Source organism: Fistularia commersonii, chromosome 10 (assembly GCF_037954325.1).
Source record: "Fistularia commersonii isolate RoL2024-O1a breed Wild chromosome 10, RoL_Fcom_v1.0, whole genome shotgun sequence".
Taxonomy (NCBI): Eukaryota; Metazoa; Chordata; class Actinopteri; order Syngnathiformes; family Fistulariidae; genus Fistularia; species Fistularia commersonii.
Window position 1 is genome coordinate 12,309,621 of NC_141293.1, and position 16,972 is coordinate 12,326,592.

General features: G+C 47.2%; 1 protein-coding gene across 1 annotated transcript; it reads right to left on the reverse strand.

Moving 5' to 3' along the window:
- Positions 1–767: 767 nt before the first annotated feature.
- col28a1b (collagen, type XXVIII, alpha 1b) lies at positions 768–16,922 on the reverse strand. Its single transcript, XM_086153785.1, has 35 exons — positions 16,726–16,922; positions 15,728–15,867; positions 14,097–14,662; positions 13,298–13,318; positions 13,124–13,183; positions 12,991–13,044; positions 12,873–12,917; positions 12,765–12,791; positions 12,623–12,667; positions 12,498–12,542; positions 10,656–10,709; positions 9,886–9,954; positions 9,580–9,648; positions 8,980–9,048; positions 7,756–7,824; positions 7,576–7,644; positions 6,691–6,759; positions 6,534–6,602; positions 6,269–6,340; positions 6,109–6,177; positions 5,894–5,965; positions 5,326–5,394; positions 5,172–5,240; positions 5,029–5,097; positions 4,878–4,946; positions 4,536–4,604; positions 4,313–4,381; positions 4,088–4,156; positions 3,770–3,850; positions 3,665–3,700; positions 3,538–3,574; positions 2,309–2,863; positions 1,992–2,176; positions 1,053–1,323; positions 768–940 (listed from the first exon to the last, which is right to left on the reverse strand). Exons 2-35 carry the CDS (start codon positions 15,864–15,866, stop codon positions 768–770), a joined length of 3,573 nt encoding a protein of 1,190 aa, XP_086009911.1. The 5' UTR covers position 15,867; positions 16,726–16,922.
- Between the last annotated feature and the right edge of the window lie 50 nt (positions 16,923–16,972).

The following is a 16,972-nucleotide window of genomic DNA, read 5'->3' on the forward strand; positions in this document are numbered from 1 at the left end:
CAGCAGCTGAACCCTCGCCTGTCCACATTGGGCCCACCGTCATATTTCTTAAGATGGCTTCCTAAGGAGACCCTCAGCTAACACTCCAGGTGCTTTTTACGGCTCGACAGCCTCTCTCCATTCTGTCGCATCCCATCATGTTCACCCTGAGGCTTTTGAGAAGATCATAAGATCTCTGCTGGGACTCGAGATTCAGACTTACTGCCTCAAATGTGCCTGCTTGTGGAGAATGGGGTCATCGTAGAACAGCCTGCGGGTTCAGAACTACTTTTGAAACCCATCAGTCCAATAATAACGGCTCAAAGTTGACTGGAAATTGTTACATTAAATCGTTATATGGCTTTGGAGGAAATAGGAGAGGCATTGAAAATGTTAAATTTCCCTCCTTTGGGATGTCAGACTCAACAACGTGACAAACAGATGCTCAGAATCCTAATTTTATGATCTTTACTTGACACTTTACATGGTACAACAGCAAACTTCAAGAAGAATGAAGCTCCAAAAAAAAAAAAATACAATATAATAATGCTTGGTACAAAAGAAATGACTGAATAGAGTGCGAGTGTTGCCGAGCAGAACAGGAATAGTCCAGTACATGAATGAGAATAGGAAATGAAGGAAGCTCTCCGAAGGACCCTGCGACAGCGGCGGGAACACATGATGGCGTTCCCCTAACAACTCTTCTCTTGACAGAGCGGCACCAGATGTGCCGGAGGTTCTGATGGTGGATCGAGCTTGCCGGAAACCTCTTCTCGACCGCGCCACGCTCAGACCCGGACGCAGGTCTCGATGCAGCTCTTCTCCGTCTGAAACTGGTTGGTGTTTCCCAGGCAGCCTCCGAACCAGAACTGGGCGCAGGAGTTGGCCGTAGCGTCGTAGTACCACTTCACCACGTAGTCCCGGCATGGGCCTGGGTCCAGGACCTGGTTGCAGCGCTCGGCTGGGGAGGGGACAGAACCACAGGCGCGCGTTGAACACCGCTCGTCCGTTGGGACAAAATTTGTTCACCGACGTTCAACACTTCAACCGGTAACGACTCCTTTAAAACCCACCTGATCCCAGGGAGTCGGGTGGCAGTGGTGGCGGGGTGGTTGGGGATGGCGGGGGCTCTGGGGTGGTCTTCAGGGTCGGGGCCGCCGGGCCGAGGGCCCCCGTCATCAGCTTGTGGTCGGTGGGGGGGATTATCTCGAACTTGGTCACGGGTCTGAACGGCTGCCGATCGAAGAAGGGGAACCTCGGGATCTCCGCTGCGGTTCGGTCATCCGTCCTGGGTCTCTGCGGGGCGAGGGGCTCCCTGTCAGAGTATGAGCCCGGGGCGCCAGGCTGGACGGGGGGAAGGGGACAGGTCACCGCCCGAGGTTAGCCACGCTGTCACAACAGGGAGACGAGACGGACGTCTTTGCGTTCCTTACTGGAGGCTATTCTCAAGTTAGCTTAGTACCATAATTGGTAGCCTATGGTTTTGGTAGCAAACCTTTGTCGTAAGTCTTCATTCCAGACATGTGTAAATGAGAGGGTGAATGCTTGTGTGTCTATATGACGTGTGAATGACAGAGCGAAGGATTGCATATCTGCATTATTTGTGAATGAGCGAGTGAAAGCTTGTCTGTCTCATTAAATGTGGTTCCTGAGCCAAGGTGAACCCGGCCTCTCGCCAAGTGATAGCTGGGATAGGCTCCGGCGCCTCTGGAACCCTGAGCGCAGGGCAAGGGGTGTAGAAAATGAATAAATGCATAAATGAATGATCAACCCGTAGGGCTCTGGGGTAAAAAAAAAGCACTTTCAGTCTACTTTGCCCACTTCGTTCTAGGCCTGCAGTGCAGATGAAGATACAGATAGTGAAGAGTTGTGAACGACGTAGATGTTTACTTGACCACAAATCTGATAAAATGCATTGATTGCAGCAAAATGCATGAAATTGTGTTGATGTTAGGTTCGGCGGTTTAACAAATGACTGCTTTGGTTGGGATTAGAAAAATGTGTCTCCTCACCAGGGATTGGACCCTCCTGAAGTCTCCGGTGAAGGTGGGGGTGTCGGTGTCGGTCCGGTACGGCGGCTCCAGGATGTTGCCGGAGACCTCGGGGCTACCCGGCGGGAGCCTGGAGCTCGGGATGGAGCTGAACAGCTGGGTCTCGATATTCTCGCAGATCCGACTCAGGAGTCGTTTTTCCAGAGCTGAGGGCGGATAACGGGAGATTTGGCCGCCAGCTCATATTTTCACATCAGACTGAGCCCCAAAAAGACCCGCTGTAATTAAAAACTCAGCACCAAACACGAGTCCGCCGATGCCCTCGACGCGGTTCTCACCCGGAAGCAGTTTGAAGTCGTCGATCAGATGCACGTGGTCGCCGTCTGGCTCCGACGCCATCAGGTTTAGCTCCTTCCTGAACTCCTCGTAGAGGGGGTCGCTCTCGTTCACCACCCCGATGACGAACATCTCGATGTTGCTCCCCTGGGCCTCCTTCACGGCGCTCTCCAGGCTGACCGTGTCCCTCTTGTCCGCCTGGCCGTCGGTGATGATGATGGCCACTTTCCTGACGCCCGCCCGCGCCGCCGTGAAGACCTTGGTGGCCTGCTGGATGGCGCTGCCAGTGTAGGTCCCCTCGCCCAGGTAGATCATGGAGCGCACCGCGGCCTTGACCTCGTCGCGGCTCGCCCCCTGTCTGAGGCTGACCACCACCATGTTGATGTGGCTGTAGAGGACCACCCCCACCCGGGTGGTGTCCCGCTGGACCGAGGCCCGGTCGATCAGGGCGTTCACGAAATCCTTGATCACGTTGAAGTTGTCGGGGCCGACGCTCTCCGAGCTGTCGATCACGAACACCAGCTCCAGCGGCGTTTGACGGCATGTCACGCCGCAGCCTGAGAGACAGGCGACATGTGATGGGCAAGTTCCACCGCTTATTCACTTTCAATAGTTATAAAAAGTTAATTTAGTGGGGAAATTATTCTCCGAGACAAAAATACTCAATACGCAAACTAATCCAAACCTCAGTTAATTGTTATTATAACCCCATGATGGGGTGGATAAATAGCATTTTTAATGTAATAACACATCTGGTGATTAGATGACAATATTTGATGTGGTTTGGGATCACTTACTATGTATTGAATTGCAAGTAATCAATAAATTCCAATGTGTTCCTCGTTGGAGGAAATTGAATTTGGTTTGTTTAAAAATGTGCGGATAATGACCACTGCTCATGGTATTTTTCATGATAATCTTGCAAGCTTCAGGTCTCCATCTACGTCTGCGGGTCAAACTGTCTGCAATGTTTTCCTCAAACGTGGCAGCGACTTTTTTAAACCCAGTGTCCGAAAGGACGCTTTCCCTTTTTTGGAGAAACATCAAACTACAAGTTCTCCGAGTCGGGAGGCAAAGTCTTGTGATTCTGTCAAGTGGAGTCCAACACTGACACTTCATCATGTGACTCCTGCTGGACACCCCGGTCCAGTCCAGTCCCCGACATCTCAGTCATGTAAAGATGTCCTGGTTTTGAACATGAATTTTCCCAGTTCCCGGATCGGCCACTCACTGCATATGGATCTGACGATCCTGATGATCTCGTCCCTCTGCGAGCAAAAAAAAAAAAAAGGGGAGCAAGTCTGGATTTGGACGCAAAAACCAGAAGGTAAACACAGACGATCATGTTGAGGTCTTACCGTGAGTCCAGGTTCTCCCTTTTGTCCTTCTCTGCCCTGTAACACAAAACAGCATTAAAGTCCATTCATGCCAATTTGCCATCTGACGCTTGGCAGATTGGGTACCGCGGGTCCGATGGGTCCGGCCTCCCCGGCCTCCCCTCGCTCTCCCTTCTTTCCTTTCTCGCCGGTAAAGCCTCGGTCACCCTGCAAAGACAGAGAAACCCCCGATCTCTTTGAGAAACTAACTTTTTGGAAATTTTCCTTGTCAGTGGCTTAGTACCATCCACTGCCTGCAGATTTTCACATGATTTTATTTTTGGTTGATTTCCCAAGTCACTTTCCCCCCCCTTTTTTTAAATACAGAAATAAAATATTTTTTCAGCTGATTTTAAGCACTTTTAAGATTTTCAATTTCTTCATTTTCATTTGTTTCTTATTTACCTTGTCTCCTTGCAGGCCAACTCCTGGGGGGCCCCTCGGTCCTGGGAGCCCCTGAAATCCAGACTCCCCCTGGAGAGGAAGAAAATGTACAAGTTTATGCTTCGTCCTGATTGGAGGATAATTAATAACGCAGTGATACTGATTCATCTCTGGAAAGATCAGGGGCAGATGAACAAAACCGGCAGTTTTATTCAGTGTACAGCGAGTTCCATGCGACAACAGTACCTTCTGTCCCTGAAGTCCCTCCCCAGGAAGCCCCTGTGGCCCCGGAGGCCCCATCAGACCCACCGAACCCTGCGGCAAGAAGAGAGAGCTCGCATTATTTTCAAGGATCCACAGGTCAGTCTCTTCAGAAGGATTTTATTGTGTTGACGGAACGTCTCAAATTGGGCCACATCCCGTTTTTCTAGATTATAATCAACCGTAAAGGAAAAAAAAACATGATTACCTTTGGCCCAATTCGGCTGATTCCTGGGGGTCCAGCAGGTCCAGGAGGTCCTATCAAGCCTCTGTCCCCCTGGATTGAATAGAGTCAACTTGAACTGTATTTTACAAATATTTACTTCTAAACAGAAAGTAATACAGGACTCAAGGATTACTGTATCTCATCTTGAAGTAGTAATAAGGTTACTTTGAAACAAGTCAGAATGATGCAAATATATGAATTGACCATTGATCCATCTTCTGGATGTGGATCCAACGGTGAATCGAATGCATCGTTCTTCCGCTCAGCTCCTTCTTCACCGTTAAATGAAAATGAAACCAAACTGGGATTTAAATAACTATTTACCTTCGTTCCAGGTAAACCGACCCCCTCGGGTCCCGTCTCTCCCAGCAGGCCCGGCGGCCCCGGCAACCCCTGAGGAAGAACACGCCGCCGGACGGATGGTCATCGGGGTCATTGACGGACGTTTGAAGCAATGGCGTCAATCGGAACTTACCGGAGGGCCGGCATAGCCTTCACCTTTCACCCCGGGTAACCCCGCAGAGCCTGGAGACCCCCGGTTCCCCTGGAAAACAAAAAAAAAAAGTCAGTATTTCCAAACAGGAGGCTCGGTGAGGTGGACACCGGTGCGGGCGTTACCTTCGGCCCGGTTATGCCCCTCCCCGGCTCGCCCACGGCTCCAGCTGGACCCTGTGGGCCCGGTTCCCCCTGACGAAACCCACGGGAGGTTAATGAAAACAACTGCTTTGTAAAAACGTTGAACGATGAGTTAATGTGCGTGAAAGAGAGACACCTTGGCACCAGGGATTCCCCTCCCCGAGGGTCCGGTGGCGCCAGGCGACCCGATCAGCCCCGGTTCCCCCTGAAATAGAAGACACCAATGGTGTTTGAGCAATCACCCTCCATCAGGTAAAGCCTTCACTGGGGGAGGAAAGTCTTTTTTGTTACCTTTGCTTAGGTTTTTCAATCGTGAAAGGACGGATGAGGGACAATAATGGATGGATGGGTCATGTGATAGGGGGCAGTATTGGGGCTGACTTCCAAGGGTAAAAGAAACCACGTGATGGAGATCTGAGCAGTGCTCTTCGCTCATGGAAGGCAATGTTTTGTAGACAAAGGATAGAAGAAGAGACTCTGAGCTGTAACTGGACATTGCAGAGTGGGTGTGGACCAATTCGAGGAGCAGCGGTAAGCTAGGTGGAGAGAACCGGTCGTTGTGGGTGAGTGGACCAGAGCATTTTTACCATGACCTCAGTGCAATGGATCGGGGCTCATGAATTCTGGGTTATTACGGGACAAGGGGAGGGAAGGCCTCGGGATGGAGTCCTGAGAGACACGGGTCCACTGCAGGGTTTACTCACCTTAGACCCTGTTGGCCCTATGGGGCCAACTGGGCCAACAGGTCCCCTAGACCCCCTGTCCCCTCGATCTCCCTGCAAAAACAACACAAAAGATTCTTCTAAAAGATTCTCAGCTTTGACGTAAACACCTTGATAAGTACTGAATGTATCTTGGATTACTGGCTCTTTAAACTTGCACATAACTATTTTATTATCTCTTTTGAATGCCTCAGTACCTTTTCTCCGGGGACACCTTTACCGGGAGCTCCATCAGGACCCCTGGAGCCTGGCAACCCCATGTCTCCCTGCAGGCATGTAACAGTAAATGTGACAATAAATGTAGCATTGGATATTGAGGAGGAGAATAACAAAGCAGGTTTTACGGCCCGATGTTACCTTTTGTCCTGGAATTCCGTCCTCTCCTGGCTGACCGGGTATCCCTGGGAGACCTTCTGCCCCTGGGTCACCCTGAGGGGGAGGAAGCGAAAGTGACAGCAAGGTAGAATGGTATTACAAACTGTTCTGATTGGAGGATAAGACTGTTTACGGCCTGTTTTTTTTTTTTTTTTTTTTGGAAGCCGCTGGGGCCATCTTCTTTCTGACAACATTTTAATACTCAATGATGGATGCCGACAGAGGTGGGTGGTGCTATTTCACTTGCCTTTGGACCAGGCTGGCCCACACCTCTCTCACCAGGCTGTCCGGGCTCACCAACAAACCCCTGGTTCCCCTGAAAGTAGCAAAAAAGGTTTCAAAACATTTGATTTTAAGTGAGCCAGGCAGTGGATCAAAATGTATTTCCTGAAAGCACGGCTCACCTTCGGTCCTATTATCCCTATACCAGGTGTCCCGCGGGGGCCGATGGGTCCGACTGGACCTTGATCCCCCTGAGAGGAGGTGACAGGATTAATTCCAATAGATTTAGAAATCAGGCTTTTCTGGATAGGCGTTGCTCGAATCAGCTGAGGCTACAGAAGGGAATCTAAAGTAATCTAAGCAAATGGCGCCCAAGATTTTCCCTTTCCTGGCGAGTGCGACAAAGTACAAAAAAAAGTGTAAAACAACAATACGTCTCCTTACAGGACTGTCTCAGAAAATTAGAATATTGTGATAAAGTTCTTTATCTTCTGTAAAGCAATTACAGAAACAGAAATGTCATACATTTTGGATTCATTACAAATCAACTGAAATATTGCAAGCCTTTTCTTATTTTAATATTGCTGATTATGGCTTAAATCTTAAGAAAACTCAAAAATCCTATCTCAAAATATTAGAATACCATGAAAAAGTAATTTTTGTTTTTTAATGACTTTTTTTTCTAATACTTTTTTTAATTACTTTTAATTACTTTTTCATGGTATTCCAATATTTTGAGATAGGATTTTTGAGTTTTCTTAAGATGTAAGCATAATAGAAGCCAAAAACTAATTAAAATTAATAGTAATTAAAGTAATTAAAAGTAATTTAAAAAGTATTAGAAAAAAAGTAATTAAAAAACAAAAATTACTTTTTCATGGTATTCTAATATTTTGAGATGGGATTTTCGAGTTTTCTTAAGATGTAAGCCATAATCAGCAATGTCAAAATAATGAATCCAGAATGTATGACATTTTTGTTTTTGTAATTGCATTACGGAGGATAAAGAACTTTATCACATTATTCTAATTTTTTGAGACCGCCCTGTATATTATCACTCTCTTTACCTTCTCTCCCTGGATTCCTGCACCGGGAGGCCCGGCCGGACCAACCAGCCCAGGAGGTCCGAGGGTTCCCTGGGAAGACGAAACCGAATGTGGGCGTCATAAACGTATATGAGCCCATGAAAACCCAGCTCTCCATGGAAGTACATGAGATGTTTGAAGGAGTTCTTTCTGGGGCTTTACCTTGTCACCTTTGACACCGACACCAGGAAGCCCACGGCCGCCCCTGGGACCTTCGTGTCCTCGATCCCCCTGAAAAAGAAACGGTGAGTCTGATGCTGCACCGGAATGTCATCTTAGCTAACTTTATGTTACCTAGCAGATACAGTGGATGGATACCATTTATCACAGTTAATCTCAGTTTATACAGTTAACTGAGATTAACTGTTAATAATTGAGGATGCTGGTCAAAAATAATCGAGCAGTTTAATCATTTGCGACATCAAGACAGTATCTGAAGTTGATATTAACCATGTTACACAATTATTCCTGTAACCTTCTAATAATTAATCATATTAACACAAAAAAGGGAGAGAGGCACAGTTCAATGTTATTTGATGCAAAATGTAATTAATTTTTAGTAACAATTCATGCAAACCATCTTTTCTTCTTCTTCTACTCCAACCATTTGAAATATAAGTCCAGCCAGTGTCCGTGGTGCCAGATGAAATTCATGTCATCCTCCGAATCAAATAGCACTGATAAAATGTTGGTTTTCACTTCCTCATTTTTTCTGCGTTTTCTCACATCATCACATCCAAACTGTTAAGAAACAAAGTCCCAACAAAACTGCTCCAGCTGTGGAGAAACATCTTCCAGGTATCAGTGATGGACTGTGGAAAAGGTATTTTGTTTTGCCTGTTTGCTAACAGCACCATCTTGTGGTCAAAGCCGTTAGTGCAGCCAGTTGCTGACGCATAGAGGATGGTATTTGAATTGCAAATGGCACATTCAGAGCAGAGGGAAGCCTTGGGGCAGCAAGTGGCTGAGACAGGGATTAGATTTGAAAAAAAACAAAAACAAAACAAATTTTCTGTCATATTTCAGATGCAGACGGGTGTGAAATAAACAGCTGATCGGCCAGGGACTGTAAATACATGCACTCTTGGGCACAAATCCTACAGATATTTACGTGTTTAAGGGTTACAGAAGTGACACTGTGAAATTGCATTCCAAAAAAATGATCAAAACATCTGCACCTACAAGAATAACTAGCCTGTAAAAGTTGCTTGGGATTTAGATCTAAGAATATTCAGAAAAAAATTTGAACCTCTCCAAGGGACCCCAAATATGAGACAAAATCCGTAAAAGGAAGGTGAAAATCAACAAATGAAAGTCACCAAGCGAGAAACTTTTTTACGTTTTTACTTTTGGATTAGCGCAGCTCAACAAAATGATCGGACCAACCTTTGGTCCCGGCAGTCCCTCCCCAGTTGGTCCTACGTTTCCTCGGGCCCCGGGCGGTCCAGGAGGACCCTGGAACAAACCAACGGGCAAATGTTTTCTGCGTGAATCTGTAAACGGCCTCCGGGCCTCTGTAGGTGAGAAGGTATCAGTCGTGTTGGCTCTGCGGGACAGTTATCAGCTTCACGGATGGAAAAACATCCATGCCTCTCTCTCCCTTGCCCCTGCAGCCCGAGGAAAAAGTTTCTCTTGGCAACGTCAGGGGCCGATGGCTTAAAGTAACCATGACAACACTGCCAACACCATTGAGGGCACTGTCGGCAGTGCTCATGTCTGTTATCACTTCCAGCCTGTTGTGCAGCCACAAAGCTTTACGCTCCCCCATTGAAAAAAACACATTTTCTCATCTCACCTGCCCATTAAAAACAACTTCTCTGAAATCTAAAATTACCATTTAGATATATCCACACCCCCCCAGTGGAGGAATATCGTTCTGACGAGTGCATAATGGAAAGACGGCACAATAGGATACTACTGAAAGTATAAATAGTGAACCTTCCAGGACCTCACGCCACGTGCAAGACTCCTACGATAAGCACCCACCAGTTGGCCGGGCTCTCCGATGCCGATGGGCCCAGAGGGGCCGGGTCTTCCCTGGATGCCCTTTTCACCCTGAAAAACATCAAAACAGCGATGGCGAGATTGACTATAAGAATAATAATTACAATGATATATCTTTGAGACAAATCAGTGGGAGTGCAAGTAAAGTAAAAAAAAAATGCCAATGCTACTAAATATTACACAGATTCTAATAAAAGTAACTCCACATGATATACAAACTCCGGTTTTACTCAAGAAAGGAAGGTAATTTCATCCTATTAATGAGTGATTTATGGCAAACAGGCTGACCTTGGCTCCGGGGAATCCAATGCCGACATCCCCCTGAGGACCGGGGACGCCGCCGGGCCCGCGGTCTCCCTGCAGGCGGGCAGACGAGGTCAGGTGTTTGCATGTTAAAGGACGAACGCATCGACAGCGGAGTTAACGCGTGAGCTTTGATTTCTGCAATACTAATCTGTCGACCCGGCAGCGACCGTCCTCGTTCATCCTGACGTGATTTCGAGAAAAAAAGGTCAACTGATGTGTTGGAAATGTTAAACCGCCTGCAGTCCAGGATCATAACTTGATGACGTCTGATAGAAACACACCGCTGAAAAATCCCGATATAGTCGAACATGCGAGTGTCGCCGCAGCCTTTTGTGGCATTTAAGAAGTAAAGAACACATCTTTGTTCCCTCCTCAAAACCCCGTCTGGCTTTTTTTTTTTTCTTCAAGCCCTACATTTTATCCGGATAAAGACATCTTTGTTGGAGAGGCTGCATGAAACCTCTCTGGCTGGTGCATTTTTGGACCAAAAATGGCGCCTGTCAGAAAGGCCGTCGCGTGGAAAGCATCTGCCGGAAAGAGTGATGGGCTTGAATGATCTGATCCTTCCTTTGTTGGCCAAATCAAACTTTTGAAGGCGCAAAAATGCCGCTGATGTTTCCTCAAAAGCCACATCCTTCATTTCACAAATATATATTTATATAGACACCTTATCACATGATTAGATGCTGCAAATTATTCTTCTAATTCCATGAAAAATGTCAAATGTATCTCCAAAAATAGGACAAACATACTTTGGATCCTGTTGCGCCCACAGGCCCCGTGTCCCCGGGAGGACCCATTGCACCCTGTAATCCAGACGCAAAAGGCACATCATCATATATCTTACATCATATATATATATACATATATACATATATATATATATATATATATACATGATACTGTAGTGTACATCACCAGCCCCCCCTTGCATAAAAAGGTCAGAAACCGAGCCCCCCCATGTCGCCGCGCGGCTGACACGCGGGGTCAGAAACCGTCCCGCTTCCTCCCGCCGAAAAATGCAACAGGATTAAAAATCAGCATCCAGCGCTTTCATGTTCTTGGATTCTCAGGCCCGAGCTCGCAAAACAACAAGGTTATATTGACACTGTGCCAGTGGCGCAGAGGAGGAAGAGTGATGCGAGGCGGCCAGGTCGCTCCCCTAATCCCACCACACAAAGTCTGTTCCTGCAAAAGAATAATATCCTCCGAGCCTGGATTCTCCGCTTTGGATAGTCACATTAGTATCGGGATTAGGCGTAATCCGATAATCACATTCCATCAGTGCAGGAGTGAATCAAAGACATGTTCCACTTCCATTTGTCGTAACGGCGTGTCAGACGCCGGCGTGCTGGCGAGGACGCGGAGGGGAAGGGTGGCGCCGATGCAATTCGAATTATCACGAGGAATAAATTACAAAACGTCCCGTTGTTTCGGAAACTTTCGGCGTCCAGACGTATTATAAACTGACTCCTTGCCGCTAAACCGAATGCGGTGACTTTTTCATCTTTACACCAAAGTTCAAATTTTTTCTCCCGTAGAAGCGCAGATTCATTGACATCATCCGTATTTGCCTTGTCGCCCGATCGTGGTGTTGGCCGACAGCAGAGGGATGGACCTGAGATTAATTTCCTGGCTTCCTTGAACACGGGACTGAACAGAATTGATAATGAAACACTTTTTCTCCGAAGGTGGCCATTTCGGTCGACTGGCGACACAAAAGTCGTGATATTCTGAAAATCAGACTGTGGTACCTGCTTGTATTTAAACTTTTTTTCTAAACCGATGGGGTTATCAAACCTGCACTCTGGGTGAGATAAAAGTACATTTTGATTGGACGCCGCATCGTGGAAAGCTACTGACCCGGGTCACTGCGTCATGTGACGCAGGTGGGCAGACAGTAGCGACTGATCCCCCGGTCTTGGGTAGCAAACTGCTACAATGACCGTGGCAACAAAAGGCTAGGGTCAGGGGTCACGGGGTTTCGGGGATTGGAACTCGGAGAGCAAACACAACGGCTTCCCTGTGGGAAGTGGAGGTGGACGCCCTCCCACCGTCACGCAGGAATTTACCTTATATAAATATTGCATTGAAGAGGCATGAACACATCGCTCCGTCATGTGGATTCATTTTCATCTGCGGCCCCTGGAAACCAGACAGACCTGCGGGACCGGAGCTTAAACCCCGCCCCACCCCCCTCCGCCCTCCATTCCCAGTTCCACCAGTTACATGGTTATGATTGGAGCGCAGGGAAACGGGGCGGTGGAAGCTTAAAAAGCTGCAAGGTGGAAGGATGGCGTGTTTTTCTTACTTCCAACCAGGTCAGGATTTTAAGACTCTGACCACCTGCATAACGTCACAGGCTCTGGATGGACCACTAATCCGGCCGAACGTATCCCCGAGAGCGAACGGTCCGCACGTGATGATGCTAAACGCAGCGAGGAAACCGCACGGAGCCCGCAGCACTAAAACCATCGACCGTCCTAAAACCGAAGTCTGCAAAAAAAACAAACACATGCTGACAAACTGGTTTGCCAGTCAGACCAAATAATCCCATATGGCATAATGAAAAATACAGCCGACCGCAATTTTACCTGTTTGCCTTTCTGTCCTCGAGGTCCCGAGGGTCCCTGTTTGCCCTGTAAGACGACACTTTGATCAACGCGAGCACAAACTCGTCCACAACGTGTCGGGCTAATGAGAGTATGAACGTCCGTACGGGTTCACCCTTGGCCCCGGGGGTTCCGCACTCCCCTCGCTCCCCCTTGAAGTTAAAAAAAAAAAAAAAAAAAAACGACCCGGTTATCTCGGAGTATCGTCAGTCAGGTGACAGCCGAGGGGCGAGACGGGGAGAGACCCACCTTGTTGCCCTTGTAGCCCTGGCGTCCCTATTGGACGTGAGACAAATGGGGTTTTAGAATGACATTTGAAAATAATAGATTTAAAGAGAAGGAGAGAAAGCGTCTTACTTCGGGACCGTTGCTTCCTTGGCGGCCGTTTGAGCCGGGCTCCCCCTTGAGTGAAACAGCAAGGCTTGAAAATGCTGGAATGGGATCGGTTGGCGTTTTTGTCCATGGCGGGACTTACCTTAGCTCCCTTTGCACCTGGCGTCCCCGGGAAACCGGGGTCCCCTTTTCTACCCTGGAATCGGCAAATCGGAAAATTTCAACGGCACAGACGGGGAAGCAGACGATTGAATACAGAAAATGTCTGGACTTACCATGGCTCCTGAAGGACCTTGTTCTCCTTTCTCGCACAAACACACCGGAGCCTGAGGACACTGAGGCGAAGAAACACAAGGTCAGCACGCAAAGCACAGATAAAAAACACCGATGTAGAGTTAAACGTAGTATGAAAACGTTAAAACGAACAAAAAAAGCAAAAAAAAACATACCCCTTCAAACGCAACGGCTGCCTGCATGCAAAAGAAAAAGAGATGGAAATGTCAATAAGTTGACCATTAACTGAAAGAGTAATTATTCATAAACCCTCTTAACGCCTTTTTTGATAAAAGGCGTCTTTATTGAAGAAAATAACTAATAATATGCAATATTTCTGGAAAGCAGAAAAGGCCCTAATGGTCTCTCAGACAAGCCTCGACCCACTGTTGACATTCGACATTTTGGTGTGTGTGTGGAAAATGTAGATCAGGCTGGAACCCCCCCAACACTCACACACACACACACACACACACACACACACACATGCAAAGACAACTACTGCTGGGATTTGAGCCTTCGGTGAGATGAACAGCGTAAAGGCGTCAGTGAGGATTAAGGGATGCCGATTTAATTCTGACTTTAACCCCCTTGGATGATGTCGTCGCTGCTGTGGGACTCGGGGTCAAACCACCTGAGGTCAAGTGTGAATGATCTTGGAGTCTCAGTTCCAGGGAGGAACTGAAAGACGTCCAAGAATGCTACTTCCTGGATCAGTGAGCAATTGTTCACTGCCTGTCTCACTTCACCCCAGCTATTGGGATCATTCACGCTTGAAGATATGCCACTCTGAAAAAAGTGACCCGGCAAGGGGGATTCATGATTTCAGCCAAGTCTGACTCGACAGCAGCAGCCGTCACTAATCTGAACACGTTTTTGGCCGAACAGGAAGTGGTAAGAAGAAGGGCCATCGCCGTCCATGAAACTCTGTGGTCCCTCTTTGGTCTTATTTTTACAGAATAAATGAACACCCACCATTTCTTTCATCAGCTTCTCCTCCAGCTGAGGGTCGAGCAGACTCTGGAGGAACTTCTGGGCCGGCGTGCTGACGATGGCCCGCAGTTTGGCGTTGTTCTTACTCTGCTTGGCGATGTTCGACAAGCCCACGGCGAAGATCTTGATGCCGTTGTCTTTGGCTTCTGCCGCGGCGGCGATTACGTCCGGGCTGCGGGGGTGGTCCACGCCCTCGGTCATCAGCACCGCCACCCTGACGCTGTCCTGCGGCGTTTCCTGCTCCAGCAGCTGCGAGGCGTTGCTGATGGCGTAGGCGGTGTAGGTGCCGTGGCCGATGTAGTTCATGGTGCTGACCTGGCCGTGGAACCAGTCCAGGTTCTTCCAGTCCGAGAACCTGTGCTCCATGGAGACGGAGCTGCTGTACTGAAGCGCCGCCATCCGGACCTTCAGCGACCAGTTGGCGAGCTGCATCATGGACAGACGGGTGCTGAAGCTCAACACGAAGGCCTTCTGCTTCTCGAACAGGAAAATCTTCGCGCTCTCTGAGCTGTCCAGGATGAAGGCCACCTCCAGTGAACACATTTGATCTATGAGAGAGAGCAAGAAGCACCATGGAGGAAAGTTGAGGATTCTTCACCGTTTGTTGCATCTTTACTTAGATGCAGTTGAGGTTCACTGTGGACCACAGTGACTTTTAATAGGTCTGCAAGGGGCCATCAAAATCAGCCATTTTGAAACCCCGATACATCAAACCTTTAAATGTCGCAGCTTCAACACAATTGTTCAATTATTCATTGATTATCTGGAGCCCATCCCAGCTGTCATTGGGCGAGAGGTAGGGTTCACCTGGATTGGTTAATCACAGGCCCGCTTGTTGTGACATACAACTTTAAGCTTTAAGCAGCTCCTTCAGCAACAGACTGCTGCAAGAAGGAACGCTACACATATGCTGCTGTGATCAATGCAGTATATGTTTTAAAAACCATTCTGGTTGGGCAATTTAAGGTCTCCAATAAACCCGCCATGTGTTTTGGGATTTTTGGATTGGAGAACATGCACAGAAAGGCCCCCCGGTGGGAAGCCAACCAGGAACCTTCTTTATGTGAGGCAGAAGAAGATGCATCGATGCCTCTCAAAAGTTTTAATTATGACACTTTAGGGTTTTGCCCCTTTCTGGGACATAAGTGATCTGTAAGTTTTCGGATATTCAGTCTAATCAACAGCACAAAGAGTCTAAACTCAATGTCCGAAGAGAGGACAACAAGGCTCGTCTGTTCAAATTCACCTGACCAACAGCGTAATATAAATACGTCAAACGCCAGCCTGGTCGGTGAAATCCCAAATGGCAAGTGTGTCAGAAAACACGAGATGATGTGGAGTGCACAGTAAATTCGGCATGTTCAAATCCCTCGATGTCATCTATTTATTTCCATTGTTTTTGTGATGCACCTGCTTCTTCACATTGCTAATACTTTGCCCCTCTGAAGAGAACTGCATTGACTATATACGGATGAACCTGACCGGTAAAATAAATAAAATGACACTGACTGCGGGTGGATCCAGGGGGGCGTCACCTCCAGTTTGAAGGACGTGTCTTATCCCCCTCCATCCTCTTTTCCACAAACATCTGGATACTTCATATCAAGAATTACCATTTCCGTCATCATCGTGGAGCCTGCTGTTTCTGCGCCCCGTTCTCCTCTGGCCCCCAGCCTCGTGCAGGAGAGCCAGCAGCAAGAGGCAGATCCTGGCTCCTCTCCTCCGGTTTCCCTTCTTCTGCAACATTTCCATTCTACCAGATGAAATGTTTACATGAGACACCAAACACAACATACTGTGACACCGAGACTCTTCCGAGGAGCACCAAGGCGGATGAGATCTTCATTTTGCTCCATAAAACGGCTACGTTTAAGGAAAACGGATATGAAATCCGGCATGCGGCATTTGCAATCCTCATTACTTGCATCAGGATATTTGTTTGTTTTAAAGTCAACTTTAGGTCAACTGCGTCAATTTCAGCTGAGCAAATACGCAGAAAGAGCTTGTCATAAAATAGCAGACATATGAATAAACTTGGCACTTTTGCTTCGTTTTGTATTGTTTGGTATTGGTCTTTGTGTACCTCCATGCCAGTACAAGGTGTAACTGTCAAATTGAGCCAAATTCCTCATCTGTGTGAACATGCTTTGTCAATAAAGCTGATTCTAATTCAGACAAAAAAACAGTTTGTCCCAGTGCAAAACAATATCAGAGTAATTGTAGTCAAGAATTGAAATGGAAAGATGTAGGAGAAATGTTCTTTGTATTTACCTAGAACGTCTATAAATACTAACAGAATGAATGAATAAATAATATGAGAATGAACAAATTAGAATAATTTTACTCCAGGTTTGGAAACAAATAAAACATATTATTAGGTGACTCATAAAATAAACATATTAGGATAGTATGTTTAATATATTAAACTTGTTTGGTAAATGGATAGATGCCATAATCAAAAACAAATTAGAAAAATGTTTTTCCAGTTCTGAAGTTTAACTTCAGAAAACCAGAATTTAGCTTCAACAAATTGAATACTGTAAGAAGAAAGATATTGCATTAAGAATAGACATATTCAAAAAAATAAGAAAAAAATGTGTTTAGTATTTACCTAGTAGCTCATTGGGCTGCAGGCAGCACTTTTAATCCATTCAGCTGTGGCTCTCTGGGGGTCATGTCGTCGCGGGAGAGTTTTCCAGGGAGCCGGCTGGAGACAGACTGAGGACCAGGGCTGATCGGCTCTCCGTGTATCTGATGGGCGCCGGGCTCTGGGGTCGTTCCAACATCTCAGTGCCTGAGTGCTGGCGGCTGGTGTTTTGTTTTGGGAGGGAATTCCTCCTCTTTACCGACGCAATCAC